Source organism: Poecilia reticulata, chromosome 10, assembly GCF_904066995.2.
Source record: "Poecilia reticulata chromosome 10, P_reticulata-male-v2, whole genome shotgun sequence".
In the NCBI taxonomy this organism is placed as follows: Eukaryota; Metazoa; Chordata; class Actinopteri; order Cyprinodontiformes; family Poeciliidae; genus Poecilia; species Poecilia reticulata.
Genome location: NC_088839.1, coordinates 16,186,157 through 16,205,913, shown reverse-complemented (window position 1 = coordinate 16,205,913; position 19,757 = coordinate 16,186,157). Strand labels below are relative to the sequence as shown.

At 38.3% G+C, this 19,757-nt stretch overlaps 2 protein-coding genes across 2 annotated transcripts; one reads left to right on the top strand and one right to left on the bottom strand.

Moving 5' to 3' along the window:
- The first annotated feature begins 398 nt into the window (after positions 1-398).
- On the top strand, positions 399-15,888 carry si:ch211-203d1.3 (protein phosphatase Slingshot homolog 3). The gene is made up of 17 exons (XM_008420205.3): positions 399-552; positions 3,424-3,594; positions 6,732-6,769; positions 6,871-7,060; positions 7,849-7,964; positions 8,078-8,146; positions 8,799-8,864; positions 9,506-9,688; positions 10,133-10,226; positions 10,346-10,474; positions 10,704-10,750; positions 10,892-11,038; positions 12,726-12,926; positions 13,020-13,221; positions 13,312-13,404; positions 13,480-13,575; positions 14,574-15,888. The coding sequence occupies exons 2-17, from the start codon at positions 3,547-3,549 to the stop codon at positions 14,709-14,711; spliced, it is 1,857 nt and encodes a 618-aa protein (XP_008418427.1). The 5' UTR covers positions 399-552; positions 3,424-3,546; the 3' UTR covers positions 14,712-15,888.
- On the bottom strand, positions 15,887-18,818 carry mrpl18 (mitochondrial ribosomal protein L18). Its single transcript, XM_008420206.3, has 4 exons — positions 18,547-18,818; positions 18,306-18,474; positions 16,994-17,228; positions 15,887-16,158 (listed from the first exon to the last, which is right to left on the bottom strand). Exons 1-4 carry the CDS (start codon positions 18,632-18,634, stop codon positions 16,081-16,083), a joined length of 570 nt encoding a protein of 189 aa, XP_008418428.1. The 5' UTR covers positions 18,635-18,818; the 3' UTR covers positions 15,887-16,080.
- Between the last annotated feature and the right edge of the window lie 939 nt (positions 18,819-19,757).

Here is a 19,757-nt window from a genome sequence, read left to right as displayed (position 1 = left end):
AGGGTGAAATTCCTGACCTAAATCCAATGTGTGTCACTGGTGCTCGCTATCAAATCTGGCAGATTGCTAAGCACCGATACAAAGCAGTCAGAGAGACGCACCAAAATTATTGGCAGCTATAAAAGATGGTTCATTGGGTTAAATACAATCTAAATCACGTTCGATTTTTACTTCCAAGGAAGACATTTTGAAAACACATTTTTACTCTTCCAATGTCTGAAACATAAAAATGCCATTAAGCAACACGAAAGTTTGTACATGAACACTTGACAGATTCCTTCCACTCAACGTCTGAATCGTCTATCTGATAAAAGTGAGCAAAGTGACTGTTAAACGGGTTAATTATTTTTAAAGGCTTCCTGTGAGTGGCGTCACCACCTCCTCCTCCTCCTCCTCCTCCTGCTCCTGCCCAGCCCGGCGGAGCAGCGGCCGCTCGCTAGGCTGTAAATGGTCTGTCGACGGCAGCAGAGGGCGGAATAAGGAGCTCTGGGTACGGAAGACTTACCCAGACGCCAAAACAGGAAATTAGAGCGGAGGACCCAGTCTGGAAAGGTAGGATATCGACTTATTTCTAGTGAGGGATTCTCATTCCTGCTGCCTTTGGAGAGCAGCAGTAAAGCCCGGCTGGGTTAGCTCGACCTGCTTGCAGCTGGTTCACAGATTCCGCTGCTGATTTGTTGCGTTCTTGTACTACTGCCGCGACGAACCCCGGAGTTACTTTTAGCGCACTTGTTAATCAAATTGTTTATTTACGAAACAGCGAAATGTCAACAATACAAAATGAGAGTATAATTTATCAGCAGGGCAGGGGCTTAAAAAGCGTAATTTCTGCCGTATATTGCAGGCGCTGCTCAGTTGTTCATACAGTGATGGGCAGCAGACCACAGTACACACTGTGCTTTGCATGAATAACGGGGAAAGCTGGCCAGGAAATTCTGTATTTATTGCCATCTGTTGATATAGCTGCCCAGTTATTGTCATCCTCCGATATTACTCACTCCTCTGCTTAAACCAGTCTACTTTAAGTGAACTTATCAATATGTAGGCAACCTTTTTTTTTACTTCCCTTTACTTGTTACATGTTATATTTAGGCTTTTATAAACTGAGTCAGTTTAAGCTCAGAAATGTTGCCCAATGGTTTAAAAGTTTTATATAAATGAATTGGTTGCACTGCAGTCATCATTGTACTCGGTGTGCGCATTAAAAAGACTGGACTGCAGTATTTGCAGAACATTTATAGGAAATTTGAGGAAAAAAGCTCAAAACAGCAAAGTATATTTTGTTTGTTGTTGCCTTTGTAGATCAGAAGTGACAGGATGTGTTTCGTTTGCTTTGAATAAGTAAGTTAGGAAAAAAGTTCTTCAGTATTTTACCTGCTGATCAGCGTTCAGTCATTCACTGACTGGTTGCATCTTCATTATCCTCTCTTAGCAATTGTTAAATGCAAAAGGTAAATTGAATCCCAAATAATAGAACACAAAAGATGACAAGCTATTTGTAGAATATTTTAAGGAATAACGCATTTTTAAAAATTTTCTTATTTCTTTCTAAAAACTTATTCATTTAGGGTGTTGTTCTGGCTGCATTGTCAATCATATTTTGAAAACTCAAAAAAGAAAAGTGATAAGTAAGCGTGTTTCAGAAAGAAGTCTCTGGATTTTTTTTTTTTTTTTTTTTTACACAATAGGTTTTGTGGTAGGAATATATTGTTGAAAAGACAAGGTTTCCCCCACAAAACTTGCTAAGCCTGGTGGTTGGGTGCCAGGGCAGTCATTAATGCAGCTGCCATCATGTTTTTGAGCTAAAAAATGTTTAAAGTTGAAAGGAAATTTTGATAATTATGTGTTATTAAAATATTGGAAGATTAATACCTGAACACCAACTATTAAGTCTTAAAAATGCAAGTATTTTAAAAAGACTTAAAAAAAAAAAAGCAATGCTTAGCGTGGTGGTGGCACAAGTAAAGCTTGGTGGCCCGCCAGGCTTATAATACACTGGGGGAAACCCTGAAAGATCATCCTCAGGTCAGTTCTGCCAACTTATAATGTTCCTTCTGTCAAAGCTGCTGCACAACCCCAAAGCCTCATAGAACCAACACCATGCTTGTACAGTCACAGTTGTCAAACGGGCAGTTTTTATTTCTCATAATATATATATATTCTTATTTAACCCTTTTTTTCCAAACTCAATTAGGACTTTTGATAACCTGCAAACATCTGTGGTATTTGGGAATGGTTTTATTATGATCACTTTAAGATGAAGGTTATAAATGTTCTGAAATAGGCTCTATAGTAGAAAAGTGCTCCAACATTTCCAAAGTCTGATAAATCAGCCAGAGATCCTAGTCTGGAAAATTTCCCTTGAACAGAGGATTTGCAGATAAAATATTGACGAGCTGGATTTTTTTTAGTAAGAACTTCCACCATTTTCAGTTCAGAAAAACAACATGTATTTCACTGCACTTTTTTCTGAGCTTAAAAAAATGTCAGATAGACATTAGGGCACCTGCTGTTTGCATATATGGGAACGATTTTATAATTTCTTGAATTTCTGTTGGATTTATAGCCCTTGCCTGTATCAAGCACACTATAGCATGTTCTTTTGTTTCTCTTTGTCCTAGTCAAAGAAATTCACAGGTCAGGCGTCAAAGAAAATTGATAATCTGGTTCAGCCCAGATTCAGCGTATTTCTGGTTATACCATCTTACAGAAACTCATGGCTGCTTATTATGAAATGAGGTTTTAAGAGTGAGAGATGTGTGAGGCAAATTTGCGTCATCTGATCTTTCAAAATAAAGTTCCATAGCCTTACCACATTAATTACTCTGGATTTTATTTTTTTTTTGCCTCGCATGAAATCACTTCTGATGACTCATGTTATGTGTTATGTGACATTTTAGTAGGTGTTGAACTAAAAGTTATTTCGTACGGCTGTTTAGTTGTTGTTATTGCTCTTTCATATTTCATTGCACCACTGCAAAGTATTTTATCCTTAGTTACATCTAGCTTGTGAAGAACTTTGTGCGGCATGAGCTGTTTGAAATGTCCTATATAAATAAATTTGACATTAGCATTAAAAGTTACACAGTGTTACATAGTTACATAATTCCAACTGCTCTCATCTTACTTGCAATAGATTAGTTTTTTTTCTTGAGCAGCTTTCTGCATTTTTTCGACATCAGTTCTTCAAAAGCGGCTTCCTCTTTACAGTGACAGAAGTGTTGGTGCCCAGACATTTTTGTTCAACCATTTCTTATAAGGTTAGACCTTGGGCCAAGTTGAAAAATAAAAAGATATAACTCATTTGAAAGCTCTGGATAGTGTAGTGTTATCATCAAAAACACAGTAAACAAAAGCATATGTATGACCAAGAATGTTATTTAATGTATCTAATATAACCTTATTATCTGCTTGCAATTTCAGAAAAAAAAAAAGAAGGAAGAAGTGCCCTAGTACCAACGGCTTGCTGTTGGCTGAGGAACCTGCAGAACCTGTCTGGGCCTGCCAGAAACCACTGGCCCGCCGGAGTAAGACTTGTACTGTGCAATGGCTCTGTTGACCTTGCACAGGATCCCATCCATCTCCACCTCCCCCGTGAGTCTCTACCCATCTCCATGTTTATTGTCTCCTCAGATATTCAGTTGTTTACTTTATCTGCACGTCGATCAGAGCGTCTGTTTGTGCAGAGACCTGTTAGGTCTGTGTGTGTGTGTGGTGGGGGGAGACGAAAGAAAAAAACAACCCCCTGAATGTGTCCCTTTGTGGACACCCGCACAAAGTTTGCCTGGAGAATGATGAGCCCTTTGTTTATTCATTAACCAAGGATTTGATTTCACTGATGGATCTTACCGCAGAAAGCATTAATGGAAGCAAATGAATAGCGTTATTTCTGTCTGAATGCTTTTTGAAACTGTTAAGCACATGCACATAATCATGTAAATACATTATCGTTGACCATTGTTTTTCCACTATCTTCTCTCTTTCACTCTCTGTCACACAGTCATGGAAATAATGTCAAAAGTCTGACTGTTCTGTTCTTTATCATCGCCCACTAAACCATAAATGACTTAACTCTGGCTCCAAGTCTCATTCTTTGCATATTTTGTCACAGAATCTAATCACCAATTATCTTAACTTGTTTTCTCCTTTTTTTTTTTTTTTTTTTCTTCTTCAACCCCTCCTCATCGTTCCTCTCCTGGCTCCTGCCCACTTCTCTTTAATTTTCTTTTCTTGACTCTGTCTGGACTTGTCAGTTGCGTAAAAGGTAACGTTACTGTCTCATGTTTCTTTCCATGTAAACTCATTTTCTCCAGTGCTACAGCTACTTCTCTCTTGGTTCTCTCCCCTTCTCTTTTCTTGCTACATGTTTCATCTTTATATTTCTTCTTCATCTTATTCTTCTTTTTCTATAATTTGGCTGTTTAGTTAAACCCCACCTCCAGCTTCCATTTGAACAATGTTTAAATATAAGTAACATGTTTCTCTTTAATGTTCATGATGAAAAAAACAACAGAATTTGTTTGCCATTTGTTTGTCTTTAATCAGAAAAGAAAGATGGGAGGTCACTTGAAGCAACGTTTATCAATGTGTAACGTTTTTATATAGGCTAACTATAAAAATGAGAATGCAGTATATATGAAAATATGTGTTGTGAGAATTCGCATCTGTAAAAGAGAGAAACATTTTTGTGCATTCATGGCAATGGGCTCTGTTTTTAAAATATACAAATTATCAGATAGGATTAGAAAAAAGGATTTGAAATAATTTTTATTTCATAAATGCATTTATTCTGACTGAATAATTGAATTTACTTTCTTCAAAGTCAAAAGTTTACATGCACTAAGATTTGCTTTTTTGCTTTAGCAATTTTTAAAGCTTTGTCTGCTTTTGCTAACTTAATTTACAACGTTTTTATTAATTGTGGCAGACCTGTGGATGTGTGTTAAGGCATGACTCAGACCATTTCCCTGTGAGGCAGCTTGGGAAAATCAAAATAAATCAGAAAAGACAAGTGCCTCCACAAATCTGGTTTCCAGATTCCTGAAGGTGCCACATCGATCTGTTCAGACAAGAATAAACAGTCTGAAAATGTCCTGCCACCTTACAGTTTCACAAGGAAACAGGTTCTGTTTGGTGTGAATCAACCCCAGCTGGTAATAGAGAGTCTTTACCCACAGTGAAACAGGTCCTGTACCAGCATGTGCTGAAAGGCCTCTCTTTGAAATGCCTTGTTGCTGAAAATGTGCTATCTAAATAAAATTACCTTACTTTATGAGGAAGAGGCCATTACTCCAAAAGCAAGATTTTTAAAATCCAGACTACAGTTTGCAAATGCAAGTGCTACTTTTTGGAGATGTGTCCTTTGGTTTGATGAAACCAAATGAAAGTGTTTGTCCCTGATGTCCATTGTTACATTTGGGGGAATAAGAGAGAAGCTTGAAAGCCTGAGAGCTTTGCTCCAGCTGTGAAGTACAAAGGTGGCAGAATCGGTTAGCAGTTAGCTGCAGGATGAACTGGCACACTTCACAAAATAGATAGAATCACGAAGAAATCAGATTACGTAAAAATATTAAGGTGGTATCAAAAGGCTCATTCATGAAGTTAAAATATGGGCACAAACAAGTCTTTCAAAGGGGGAGGTGCAATATGCACAGCATGTTTATCCCAAAGAACTGACTCATTTGTTTAATGCAGAGTAAAAAGGTATTAGAAGATGGCAAAGTGGTTAAGTCATGAAAAAACAGTAAGTTGTTTTAGTTCCCAAATCGGCCAGAAGCAACTTTTTCAGTAAAATCTTGTTTTAGAGATAGAAATATTAAACTTTTTAAAATTATTATGTATCTTTTTAGGCTGCTCATCATCTCACATCTATGTTTGCTATAAACTCAAAGCAGAAAGATGTAAACTCTGGAATTGTTTAATTGTTATATTCACCAATAGCATTCCATATTGCATATCTATAGTCATGCAGCCCCGGTGAAGGACAAAAAAATTTTTATGGTGTGGCCATCATAAAATCCTGATCTATAATAGAAAATATGTGGGCAGAGCTGAATGAAGGTGTGTGGGAATGAGGCGGACTACAAACCTCACTCAGTTCTGACAGGAGGAATGGGGCAAAACTCCAGCAAACTATTATATGTTGCACACTAAGCTTGTGGAAGGACTTCTTTACTGTTTGACTTTAGTCATACAGTTTAAAGATAATTATGTCAAAAACTGCAAACTTTTGAGTTTGAAGGAAGAAATTTTAAAAAACTGCAAAAGAAAAGTAGTATTCTTGGATTTTGTCATGTCATGTTCCGGAGAGGTTAAATGAAAGGAGGAAAAGTTTAACACACATGTACATTCATCAACGAACCTTGGCTGAAAATGACTCCAGCATGCACAAGCATAATGGATGCTATACATGATATTACTGAAAAGCCCATTTATTTCATAGTCAAAACATTATATAGATTATTTACACACAGATGCATGTTTGAAACCTTTCTTCTTGTTAATTATGATGATTTTCCACTTACAGTTAATGAAAATATGACATTTTCAATTAAAATATTACATCAAAGCAACAAGCTATTTTAAAAGACAATTTTATTTATTTTCGAAAGGTGCTTTTAATCTGACAAGTGACTCTTATCATAATATATATTCTAATTTGTTGACTTTGGCTGTATATTACTCTGCCACATTTCTTATGAGGTTTTCTTTCGAATGTATTTACTTTGAAGGATGAAAGCTTCCAAAGGAGAGGAAGACTTCAGAAAAGGTAAATATCTACTCATTTTCCAATAACCCTAACATGTTTTTTTTTGTTTGTTTTTTTTACATAGTCATATAAAACTAATCACTTTGTCTGTCTGTTTCCAGAGAGAGCTTTGCTCTCGTTAAAGGAGCTGTCCTTCTGCTGGAAGATGACGATGCTCGGGGTCTCAAACATGACACTTCTTCCCAAGACGTGACTTCTCCTGTGAAAAAAGGCAGTGGAGCGTCAGAGACACGCCACAGACACCTCCATGCCATGCTTGAACAGCTCAGACCGGAAGACACCATCAAGCTGGTGAGCCCCGGTGTTGAAATGCATGTTGCACGCAGCGCCTAAAATGATCAGTTTCTCTGATTTTACTCTTCATAGGTTTGAGTAAAATGAACATTCTTTTCATTCTTTGAGCTGCTGACAACGTGCCTCTAAATTTCCAAGCAAACATTTAGTGTTTATTTGCAAAAACTAAGAAATGGCCAGAATAATAAAAACGACGCAGTGCTTTCAGACCTCAAATAATGCAAAGAAAACAAGTTCATATTAATTTAGAAACAACTGTACTAATTTTTTAGTTAAGAAATCAACATTTGGTGGAATAACCATGAGGTTTCCAAAGGGGTTCAGTGTTGTGGTCTCTTAATTTTCTCCAGAGCTATATATGTAATTAGTAAAGCTTAAAACTTGAGGTATGGGAAGAATCTGGCTTACAATCACTCCTTAAAAATTCAATTTCTAGGCTTATTTCTTTGTATTAAACCAGCTACAAGGTTGGGATTTTGATGAAAAAAAAAAAAAAGCTTTTGCTGAAGCTAATTTATTACTGTTCTGGAAAAATGGCAATATTATTTTAGCTATGTTTCAGATGGCCTCACACTGTGGATATGATAGATATGGTTCATGATCTTCCTTTTTCCTTTAGCCTAATGTTTTCCTACCTTATCTCACAGTTTTTCAAGGAGAGAAGTCAGCTTATGATACTTTGTAACATGTAGAGCCAGATAAATGTTTTTGGTTCCATCAGGCGTCATGAAAGCATATTTATTTTTCTGCATTGACTAGTTCTGTGGCTCTGTCTTGTCACCCAGGCGGTGGAGCTGGAGTCGGTCAGTCTGGTCAGAGTCAGGTATCTGATCGTCGTCTCCACGCTGGCAAGCAAACAGGAGAGCATTCTGCTGGGCATGGATTTCCCCAGCTCAGAGAGGTGAGGGTAACTTAGATGTTGGTGTACTGTTCCACAGGCAGTGCACAGGCTAACAAAGTTTGCTTTAACCCTGCCAAATCCAAATTCCTTACCTGCACCGTGTCTCGTTGCAGCACTCACTGCACTATCGGCCTGGTCCTGCCAGTATGGAGCGACACACAAGTGTATCTGGACGGAGATGGGTGAGAGACATTTTAAAAATGTAGGACTGAAGGATTTGAAGTGAAACCAGTCTGCAGTCTGGTATTTGGGATTTCTTCCAGAGGCATGTTATTTATAGAGTTGACTCATTTGCTATAAACTACACATGCTCACTCTCTCAAAAACTCTTACATAAACATGAAGCTCATGTGTTCACGGAGAGTTCAGCAGCTGAAAGCTTTAGTGGTTCTGCCGTTGCGTTAAAAGCATCAAGTGTTCAAATGTCTGTAGAGGAGCGTTGGGAAAACGGGCTGAAACATCCAGGCTCATGTGGTGTGAGGGCTGTCTGCTGTGTATTAACCGATCCACCGTCACATGCTGAGTGTCACACAAGAGGCTTTGATCGGTTGCCATGTCGCACCAGCGCATTCACCCCTTATAAGGCCGGATCACACCTCTCGTGTCGATTTTTCTTCTTTCTCGCTGCCTTCACATTTTCATTTTTCACTTTGCTCACCAGACATGTCACTAATTTGCACTGAAAAAGTCTTTCTGCCTTTTCTAGCTGCCTGTGTTTTTCCAGCATTTGTTTCTTATCAGATTTTTCTTCCTCCTTATCTATGTCTTCTCTGGAGTTTATCAGAGTTCATATCTGGGTTTTCTTTGTTTGTTTGTTTGTTTTTCTTTTTGCAGTGGTTTTAGTGTGACGTCAGCAGAGGACACCAGAAATTTTAAACCAGTTTCAATGCAGACCATGTGGTGAGTTCTCATGCTGATACAACAGAAGTAAAAAACAACAATATGAAGGAATTTTAGGGAGAGGCCAGGATGAGCTCAAATTTCATTTTTAACCCCCCCAGGCATTTCAGTGCTTTTTATTTCATGCCAGTTCTCAGAAAACGGAGTCAAACTGGAATAACAAAAACATGGGAAAGAGCCATCAAGTGCCCCAACTACACTCTTAACCTCTTTTGGAGGTGTTTTCACACCTAGCAGTAACCACTGGTCTGTGGTAACAACACATTGGTCTCAAGCTACCACATTCCACAGAAGAAAAATGTAGTCTTGGATCTATGTCATTTCTTTGAAGAAATTAAAAGCTAATTGTTTCTGCAATCTGTTCGATTGCTCACAGCCCAGTGAAGAATTTTCCTGCTGTTTTCTGAAGATTAGCTATTCAGTTCCAGCATCCCAATCCTCGCTTGGTCCTTACCCAATGTCAAAAACCTTAATGGCGTGAATGCATTTGCAGTAATGGGACGGTGAAGGACAGGCACAACCATGCAGTCATAGATTGTATTGTAGTCTTTTTTTTTTTTTTAGATTAGCATCTGTATTTAGAGCTATCTGCTTGCACCAACTACTGGTTTAAATTCTCCACCCGTTTCGTCTCCTTTAAGGTCAATCCTGCAGGTGCTGCACGGCTGCTGCGAGAGGGCAGTCAAAACAGCCTTAATCCCAGGATGTGGCCTGGAGTGGGCCCAGCACTACGCCCAGCAAATTGAGTCCGATCGGTTCTGCCTGAACGAGTGGGAGGCTATGAACGACCTGGAGTCGGTGCGCAGGGACAGTAATGGACAAAGGTTAGAGGGCTGTTGTTTTTTTTACTTTCATTTTATATTAGATTAGTGATCTGAAACACTCCAGCCAGAGGTGGAACAGGAAACTATCTTCATGTTATTTTCTTAGTTAAAGGTTGAAATACAGCCGTTTTAAATGGCTCCACAACAAGTAGGTCATGCATGAAAGATCTTATCTGAATAGAAAGTACATTTAGGCACAAAGAGGCATTTACAAACAATTCTTACTCTGAAGATACAATAGATAATGATTACATTTGCAACCGTTCTTAAATGTATCTGAACTGATCTATTTGCACTGAAGTTGATTAACATTTAGTTGCAATCGTGCTTTGTGACTGATGCAGCTGTAAACTTGAAATGAGTTGTACTGTTTGTCCTCTGTTCCTGTTGTGCAATGCAAATATGTCACAGCGTGTTAAAGCTTCTCTTTCCTTATTTGAAAAGCTCTGTAGACAGAGTTTCCAATGAAAGGCTCATCAAAGAGCACCTGAGAGACATCATGAGGACCGAAGACCTGGACAACCTCACGTCCAAAATGGTAAGACGTGCGGGCGGAGGACGGAGAAGAGGTTTGCAGTTCTCAGACCAGCAGGAGGTTAAATAATTAACGACTGTGCAAATTTTGTTGATGTTTTTTTTTTTTATTTGTTTCTGCAGGTGCACACTAATTTGGAGTCTAGGATAGGGTTTGATATGAGACCCTACAAGGAGTACATTGATAATGAGATCTTGGTTACCATGGCTCAGATGGACAAACCCTCAAAAATATTTGATTACCTTTACCTGGTGAGTGTTTGTGTACCATAAGGCTGTAGTAAAGCTTACCACCATAAAGAGGGCTTTCCCTGCTACAGAGGTCAACAAACTGACAGAAACGAGCTTTCGCCAGGATGTTGTCACATGACCTTAACTTCCCCTTTGTGGGAGATTGTGTGTCGACAGCGATAGGGAAGACAGCCTTTCCGCCTTCTTGTCTGTTTCACTAACTTTCTTTTTGAAATTATTGTTGTTTCAGGGCTCTGAGTGGAACGCAGCTAACTTTGAGGAGCTACAGAAAAACAAGTTGGTGTTTGTTCTTGCTTGCAACTAATCCCTACAGATCTGTCTGCATGTCTCTGTGTCCGATTGTTTAACGACGTGCATAACTCAGAGCTATGTGTTTTGTTTTGCTGAGTCACTGATCTGCTTCTGTTTGTTTTTCAGCGTCGGCTACATTCTAAATGTCACAAGGGAGATTGACAACTTTTTCCCTGAATCCTTCACTTACATGAACATCAGAGTGTATGATGTGGAGGCCACCGACCTGCTCTCTCATTGGCCAGACACGTACAACTTCATCAACTCTGCAAGGTGGAGCTCGTTCACCAAACACAGTTTAAAACTCTCCAGCATGCAGCACACAGTTTAAAGTCAAGCACCTAGAGTTCACAGTTAGGGCTGCATGATAGTGAGGAGGTTTGCTGTTGCATGCTGTCCATGCTGGTCAGAAAGCATATGTGCCATCAGTGAGGATTTACAACACATTAAATCGGGCTTTTATTGATGCATTTTTCTTTAAGGGTGAAATAATTATACAACTAAAATCTTTTTTAAAAGTTATGTTTTCTCCAATCCACTCTGGGTCAAGACTGCTCTGAAAAAGCATTCAAAACAAATTAAGATGAATTACTTATTGGTTGAAAGAAAATCATTTAAAATTTCAAACAGCCAGGGGTGTGAGTAATTTTAGTATTACATTTATTTTAATTTGTGTTCAACAAACAGTTGGAATCAACACATTAGCCAGCAGACAAGAGTATGGGAAAAACTAATTAATCTACTCGTAAATTATTGTTAAATGTGATCTTCTGTGTTGACGCACTTTCACTTCTTCCTTTTCTGTTATTTTATGTAGCTGGAAGTCACATTACAATATGAACCATAGGTCTCAGAAGAGCTATTAGGCAGAATGTGTCATCCTTAAACAGATTAAATTAATATTTTAACATTAGGATACTTTTTTAACTCGCTCATTGTTGTCTTGAAACCTGATAAGTCAATAGGATAGCTTGACTATTAACACAAATATGTCCCACACAAGCGTGCTTTCTTAAATTACAAACCAAAGACAACTAGTTAGCAACAAATAAAAACTATTAATGTTTTAAAATGGAAAGTACAAAACCTGATTATATGTTCTAGCCAGTAGATCTGGCCATTATTTATACTTCCATGAATTTCCAAAGTCCTTTGATGATTCTCATTGAGAAGCTCAATGACCAGACAAAACTTCTCCAGTCAGGCGACGAGTCGGCCTGTTTCATGTTTATAACATTTACTGTAGGTGAGGTGTGTTGCAATGTGAACTTTGTCCTGGGTTTATTTGAACCCTCGGCACAAGTAGATAATCTCTGAGACAAACTTTGACATAAGTACGTTGATGGAATGAAGTTTTTTTTTTTTTTCTAGGCCATATCTGCAATTTGAAATGAACAGAACTCTCTACGTAGTTTGATCTGAAATTTCACCTGACTGACACGTCAGTGACCCTGTCGCAATAAGCAATTAATCAGTTAATCACCTGATAAATTAAAATGAGCTCAATAATTTCCATTCGGATGGAAATTAGAAAACAAAATTGAAGGGCGATTTTGTTTAGACATCATGGTCCATTTTATTTATGGTTTATACTGTATGTGCTTTTTATTTTTGTTTAATTTATTGCTTTTGGTTGCTGTGTTTTATTTTGGATATTTAAAATATCTTCCAGTTCCAGAAAGTGGCATCATTGTTTCTGAGACAATTTATAGTTCAGTAAAATTTGTTGTCGTAACAGGCCTACGCATCAACACTAAAAGAGACAATGACAACTTCTCTATTTTTTAGGCTTATTATACTTTAGAGAATTTTGAAACTCCTAGTTCAGTTTATTCGACTCGTCAGAAGTTTCCCCCTGTAAGCAGCATCTCTCTTCAAAACGTGATGTATTGTAGTCATGCCTCGGTTTCTGCAGCACTCTCAGCCTCTTGAGTGATTGTCCCTCCTGTGTGTGTCACAGGAAGAGCGGACAGGCGGTGTTGGTACACTGTAAGATGGGAGTGTCCCGTTCTGCATCCACGGTGATCGCCTACGCCATGAAGCAGCAGCACTGGTCTCTGGATGAGGCGCTTTCTTACGTCAGGGATCGGCGGTCCATCGTCAAGCCCAATGACGGTTTTCTGAAGCAGCTGCAGACCTACAGCGGTATCCTGAACGCAAGGTGGGATCCGACTCTGTATGAAACAGCTACTATAAATATTTGTCCATTCTGATTTAATGAAAGTGAGGAGCTGTGATGTGTTCGTCTTTGCAGCCAGCAGCGTCACAGCGCTCTCTGGAAGCCAAGACAGAAGTCAGTCCGAAAGGGCAAAGGAGATCAGATCGACAAACCAGGAGGAGAGGACAACGATGAGGAGGACGAGGATGATGATGAGGATGAAGATGAAGATGAGGATGATGATGTCGATGAAAAAGATTCAGTCAGCCCAGATGAGAAAAATAATTCAGAGGAAGAAGTAATTTCCTAATTTCTAAAAAAAACAAAAAAAATCTTCAACATTTTAAAACTGACTGACTGATCTCATATGATTCTCAAATACATTCAGGTGTTTGAAGAACCAAGTCCACAATCTGACACCCTGCAGCTTCCCAGGCAGGAAGGAGCGAGTCCCATTATCACTATAAACGAACCAGACAAGGTGAGCCAACGAGGGTTTTTCACCTACGGCACAGCTGCAGACATCGATGGTTTACTACGTCTCTTTATTCTAAAGGTTGTTCCGAGTGTGAGCCGCAGTGGCAGGATGAATCTCTTCTCCCTCATGCAGTCCATAAGCGAACTAGATGACATGGATAATGGACACGAACCGGTAAACAAGATGCTTATTCTCATCCTGATTACAGTTTAGTTTCAGTAAAATTATTTCTTAAAATACAGTTTTTTGGGGGCCAAATTTTGTTGGAATTTTCTGCAAACATACAGATTCAGTTTGTCTACCGACAGGTAAAATTTGATCAGTTGTGGCATCATGTTTCTTACGTAATATGATCGTTAAAGAGAGCCTACAATGCTTGAACTTTGTGTAAGAACAAAGCAAAAGGAAAGTTGTTTTAGTATTTAATTAGAGACGGGTTTCTGTTTTAAATTCAGAAATAGAAGTAAGAACTTTCAACATCAGCTGTAGAAATGTAACTTGGTGAAACTATTCTGGGTCAGAGCTTTCCTGTGATTCCTCTTCAGAGAAATGCACCCAAAAATAGTGTGACTGAATATTATTGTGTTCCTCATAGTTACCAGAGCTTATCTGGTATAAATATTTTTAATTTGGAAAAATGTTTTCACTTGAAAGTCGTACCAGTAGATATTAGGAATTATTTAAACAGACCAACACAAAATATCTTATCATTCTGAAAGGGGAAAGAAAATACAGTCTTTATTTTTTGTAAGTAAAAGGGCTCCTGTCCTCTAATAACCCTAAATGGAATCCAGTGCAACCCATTACCTAGAAAATAGTAAATCGTTTTTGTGTAATCAAATCTCATCATAGATCAATCTGTTCTATGAAGGCCTTAGAAGTTGTTGGAGAATATTGGTGATCATGAAGATTAACAAACACAACAGAGAGGTCAGGGATGAAATTGTGGAGACGTTTAAAGCAGGATTAGTTTATAAAACAGTTTCTGTCTCCTGATCATTAATGTATGTAATTTGAAAATGTCCAAGTAGAGCATTTCCATATTTTTATATAATTGAAAGACTTCAGTATACTGTATATATAAATTTTCTTTTAGTAAAATGACCTCCATAGGTTTGAGCCCCACATAATTATAGACGTTCAAAACAAAAAACTGTTTATTCTGTCCAAAGCTCCCTGGCAGTCCGAGACGCTCTCCGAAGCAGCGGAGGCGCAGCCACGGCCGACGGGGGCTCACACACCAAAAAGCATGCGTTGATGTGTCACCAGAGCCGCGCTCCCTGCCAGACAGCGGTCAGAGCAAGCACTAACGCGAACAAGGAGCGGGACTATCAGGAGCACACAAGAGGGACAGGGATCAATAAAGGAAATCCTAACGGTGATGAACCCAGGAAACATGCCAAGGAAGTTCTGTTGAAGCTATAATTTACGTTTCACCAGCCCTTCATTGCACAACTGAGCTCCTACTGGTTTGATGAGGTTCTTTCTCTCTGCAGTATTGCTGTACCTGTGGCAGGCAGGATTTCAAATAGCTGATGTCACACAGTCTGTCTAAGTGGTATTACGGTTATAAAGTGCTGTCATTATGACTCACCAGAGCCTCCTTCTGCCCTAATGGAGCTCTCCCTTCAACTCCAGAGAGCTCTATGCAATACCTGTAATCTCTCGTTCTCTGGCAAACACCGGGCGTCAAACTGCCACTTCTTTGCATTTTTTTCTTTCCAAAAGATATTTCTTGATCTCTGATGGAAAGATTTTACTGTATCTAAGCTGTGCATTACGGACCACGTTAAAAGGCCAGTTTTATGGCGCATGCCTGATTGCCAAACTGTTTTTCTACATGCCAATGAATATATTTAAATGAAAAGCTAATGTAAGAAACAATTGTTGACCATTTTATTTTTATTCTAATGTGTACACCAGGACTGCATGAGTGCCTTCAACCTGAGAATGACATATTTGCTGGTGTTTTTATGTTTTTACTATGAGGAAATTGTCCCATCTTGTATTTTTTCCTAGTGTCTCACTTGGCTTCATCAATGTGACTTCCAGAGATTGTGCTCATTTACAATACATAAATATCCATATATAATTGCTGGTGATGTGGGTGCATGTTTTTGTGATTATATACCAGCCTGTGAAACCAAATTGTTCAGGGTTTCTTTTTTTGTGTGTTTATATTAACTTTATCAGTTTATTATCCACCAGATGCTGATGTGGAATATCATTTCATGCTGGTGTTATTCTTTGAGTACAACCAAGCTAAGGCGTAATTCATTAAACCTGCATGTGCACAAATTTAAAGCATTTACATGCACTTTATAATCCCACACTGTTCACACTGCCTGAGGCAGGCCCTGCACTGTACCGTGATTGGTAACTTTTAAGTTGCACCCAAAGCTGGTCTGTTGTAAGTTCTTGGCTTTCTCCACCTCACTCTCGTTTACGAAACATTCAGAGTGAGAAATAAAGAAATCACACTCCAAACACTTAGTCTCTTTTATTAAACCACAAGAGATCAGGTAGATTTATTCATCAGACAAAATACATTATTCAAATTCTCATAATATTGCCATTTGCTGTTGTCTCTCTAATGTAACTATTTGTACAGTAATAACAACCTGTTTTAGATACAATGAAATTTATGATGCCAACATATGTGACAAATGATGTTCAAATTTAGGTCCCAACATATTTCCTCCTGGGTTCACTGAGGATGACTCCTCCCTGCTTCATTGCAGCTCTGAAGGCTTGAATCTGCAAGAAGAAGGAGATTGAAATATAAAAAATATGTATTTGCTTTGAAACAGTGTGGATTAGTGATTGGTTAATGAGGAGTCATGAAACGTTTGGGCACATTGATAAAACTATTGATACTGTGTCACTGAATACTGACACCTGCTGGACCTTAAAAATACCTGCAGGCATGACCTAGTTTATACAATATAATTCAAGTCATTGCATTTTAGATTACATCTTCATTTAAATTTGAAATATCTATTTTTAGATACAGTCAAATAACGTGAACATGTATCATCATGTGAAAATCCAAGTTGATGTGTTGTGAATACGGATGCATGCAGACAGATTTTTTTTTTCCCCCTACAAACTTATTTAAAAAAATTAATTTCTCCAACGTTTTGAAATCGAGTCCGTTACGCTTTTTTAATACAACTTCTCCGGCTGTAGAAAACATCCGCTCATACGGCACAGATGGCAAAATAGCTTTTCAACAAAGTTTAGAGGAAAAAAAAAAGCTGGTGGATTTATTTGATGTCCTTTGTATTAGAAGAACTAAAATAATGATTACTCTTCAGTTGGGAAATTCAAGTTTTAGTCATTTAAAGTTGTGTTATTTGTAGAAAATATGGATAGCTACTTAGGATCTGAAAGTTTGGCCCATCTATTTTCATTTTTACAAAAAAAAACAATTGTCTTTAGGACCAGAGGTCATCCATGTCCTAGAAGTAGTAAAATCAATTGCACAGTGTCAATGTAAATAGCTAATACACAAAAAAATGTAAAATAAAAATAAAAAATCAGGAGGCCTTCAACACAAAGTAATCCATCAAATTCTGCAGCCAACACTCACTCCCTCGGATCGGTACGTCCAGGGAATGGCCCGGTACACCATCCTCGTGATGCCCGCCTGCTGGCATCGATGCGCCAGCACCTCGCCCACAGTCTGACACGCCGCCACGCAGTTTGTGGAAGCCAGCTCCTTCTTCACAGCCCACTCTTTGGTCGAACAGGTCAGCACTGGGACGGGAGAAGTGCAGGAGAACACTTCTGCTGTGACGTGACGTTGGCTGCGAGAAAACATCAACCTGAAAAGATGAACAAAACAGAAGTAGATGGTGTAGAGATTTTTTTTTTATCATTATTTAAAATGTTATTCTCTCAAAATGAAACAACTGTATCTGCTTTCATTGAAAAAAATTTATTTGGGTGCACAAGTTTATGTTTATTATGGGTGTTTCTAATCCACACACACGAACAAAATATCCAATCCTTCATCTGGAAAATTAACAGTTCAGCTAAATCAGAGGGAATCCAAAATTAATATTACACTTAAGTCCACAGTGAGTGGATAAAACCTATAAAAGTCCTAATATGAATGGAAAAAACACAAACATGCATGCTATGCAAGTTTACATGTATGTTTATATGTATATTTTTAAAGGTACATACAGTTTTTGTTTTAATGTTTCATACTTTGTTTTAATCACATGGATAATTAATATATTAATAATAATATCACCAGTCAGGTGATATTACTAAAATTGGCTAAATTTCCCATGATCAGCAAGTCAAATACTGACGAATATTTTCTTTACCCTGTTATGAATAATAGTTTTTGTCGTTTCATAGTATAGCTGTGGATTCCTTTACATAAATTGTAAGGAATAACGAGTGTCCAATACCTTATTGATACATTTCAAAACAAGTCCTGTTTCTAGGCTCCTATAACGTCCATCTTTTGATTCTTGAGAAGATTAAAACTCAAATAATCCCCTAACTTTGTTCTCATCATTTCAGTTTCCAGGTTTTTGTTCTTTTCAGCCTCTCAGAGCCTCCCTGTAAACAAAGAATTATCTTCTATATAAATATTAAATATTTTTATTTTAAAGTCTCTTCTAATGTCATCCATGTAGTTCAGGTTTCCTTTCAAGGCCTTTATTTTATTTGATTATTTTCAGCTCCTGAGAGGTGTCAAAAGTCCCTTGAGATTGTGATGAAGTTAATGTACATAATCTCTAAAATACGTCAGTATTTTACCGTGAAAATTTGGAGAAGTATTTAGGCAAAGTAGATTCAAATAGCATCGTGGCATTGGAATAGCCTCAACATCACATACTGGGAACTCCCACTTTAAAAGGGGGGATCCAAAGATCTCTTTTTACCTGTGGTAGAACTGCTGGTGAGGCCAGGTGGTCTTCCAGCCCCGGTCCTTCACAGCCAGCGCCATCTGCTCCAGGTTCCGCGGATTTCTGTTCACGAAGGTCGGGTTGACGGCTTCGTTTTCATTCGGGGTGGGCTCGGGCCGAGCTGCAGCCTGACTCAAACACCGAGCTGGTACCAGCAACAGCTAACCAGTTAGTAACAGCAGCGACTCAATGACAGCAGCACTATTTGTTGACTTACCTGAGTGCTTTGAAGCAACACCAGAACCACACCGCTGAATTTGACCCATCAACAGCCGAACACTCCGATTAATTTGCCTCAAAGCCATCTCTGTTTGACCTCTGTTCCGCTTAGACAGTCAAATTTAGTTTATCCGTGAACATCTAGGCACACTTTGTGCCCTTAGATAATTTCAAACCAACTACCCTTTTCCTACACACTATTTTATAAGGTTTCACCGTGACAGAGGGAGCGCCATCTTTGAGACTCCAATAATATCCGGTTCACTTGACTGGGTGTTACTTGAAAAGAAGCACGGATAGAAACAGTCGATTGTTCCGAAAAATAGAAACTTGAGAGGGATAACTTTGTGTAACATAAGTAGATTTTTATGCTTAATTGTTTATAAACAAGTGGGGGGAAAAAACATTTACATGTACCCTTTCTTAAAATTTATCTTCAGACAATAAGGAAGCCATTTTGGTTAGATTAACACCAAATGTATATATTTGGATGCAAGATGCCGTCACCCTGAACACCATCCCTATCCTGAAACATGGTGGTGGGGGCATCATGGTTTGGAAATTCCTCTTAATCATTCACGGGGAGTTTGGTTTGTGTTGATATGAAGATGGGGAGGCAGAGAGAAACAAGTCGCTGGTCACTATCCCTTGAGGCCTGGATTTGAGGACCCCTGTTGCAGACAATGACCATAACCATAATTCCAGAGCTACAATCAAGAGTTTTAGATCAAGTAATGGTTTTATGTTTAATTGCAGATTCAAAGCCTAGACCAAATTCCAGCTGAGAATATGTGAGAAGAGCTGAAAATAGCTGCTTGTAGATACTCTCAATTCAATCTGATTAAGTGTACTTTGTCAAGGACATGGGCGAAAATTTTATCCATTTGTGCAATGCTGGTAGTAGGATACCGCAAAAGATTTGCAGCTTGAATGACAACAAAATCTGAAGGCACCTATTTGCATTTTACTAAGACGTATTAGTCCGAATGGTGTTGAATACAAATGCATACCAAGCTTTGCTTCTTTTATTTTTTTAGGATCTGTACTTGTAAAATAATTTTTAAATGTAGATTTTTTTCTAACTTACAGTTATGTGCTACTTTGTGATGGACTATTACATAAAATCCCAATAAATATAAATTTTAGAAAAGTTCACAGAGTGTGAATACGTTTATATACATGAGTAAAAAAAAAAGTTAAATTTAAAGT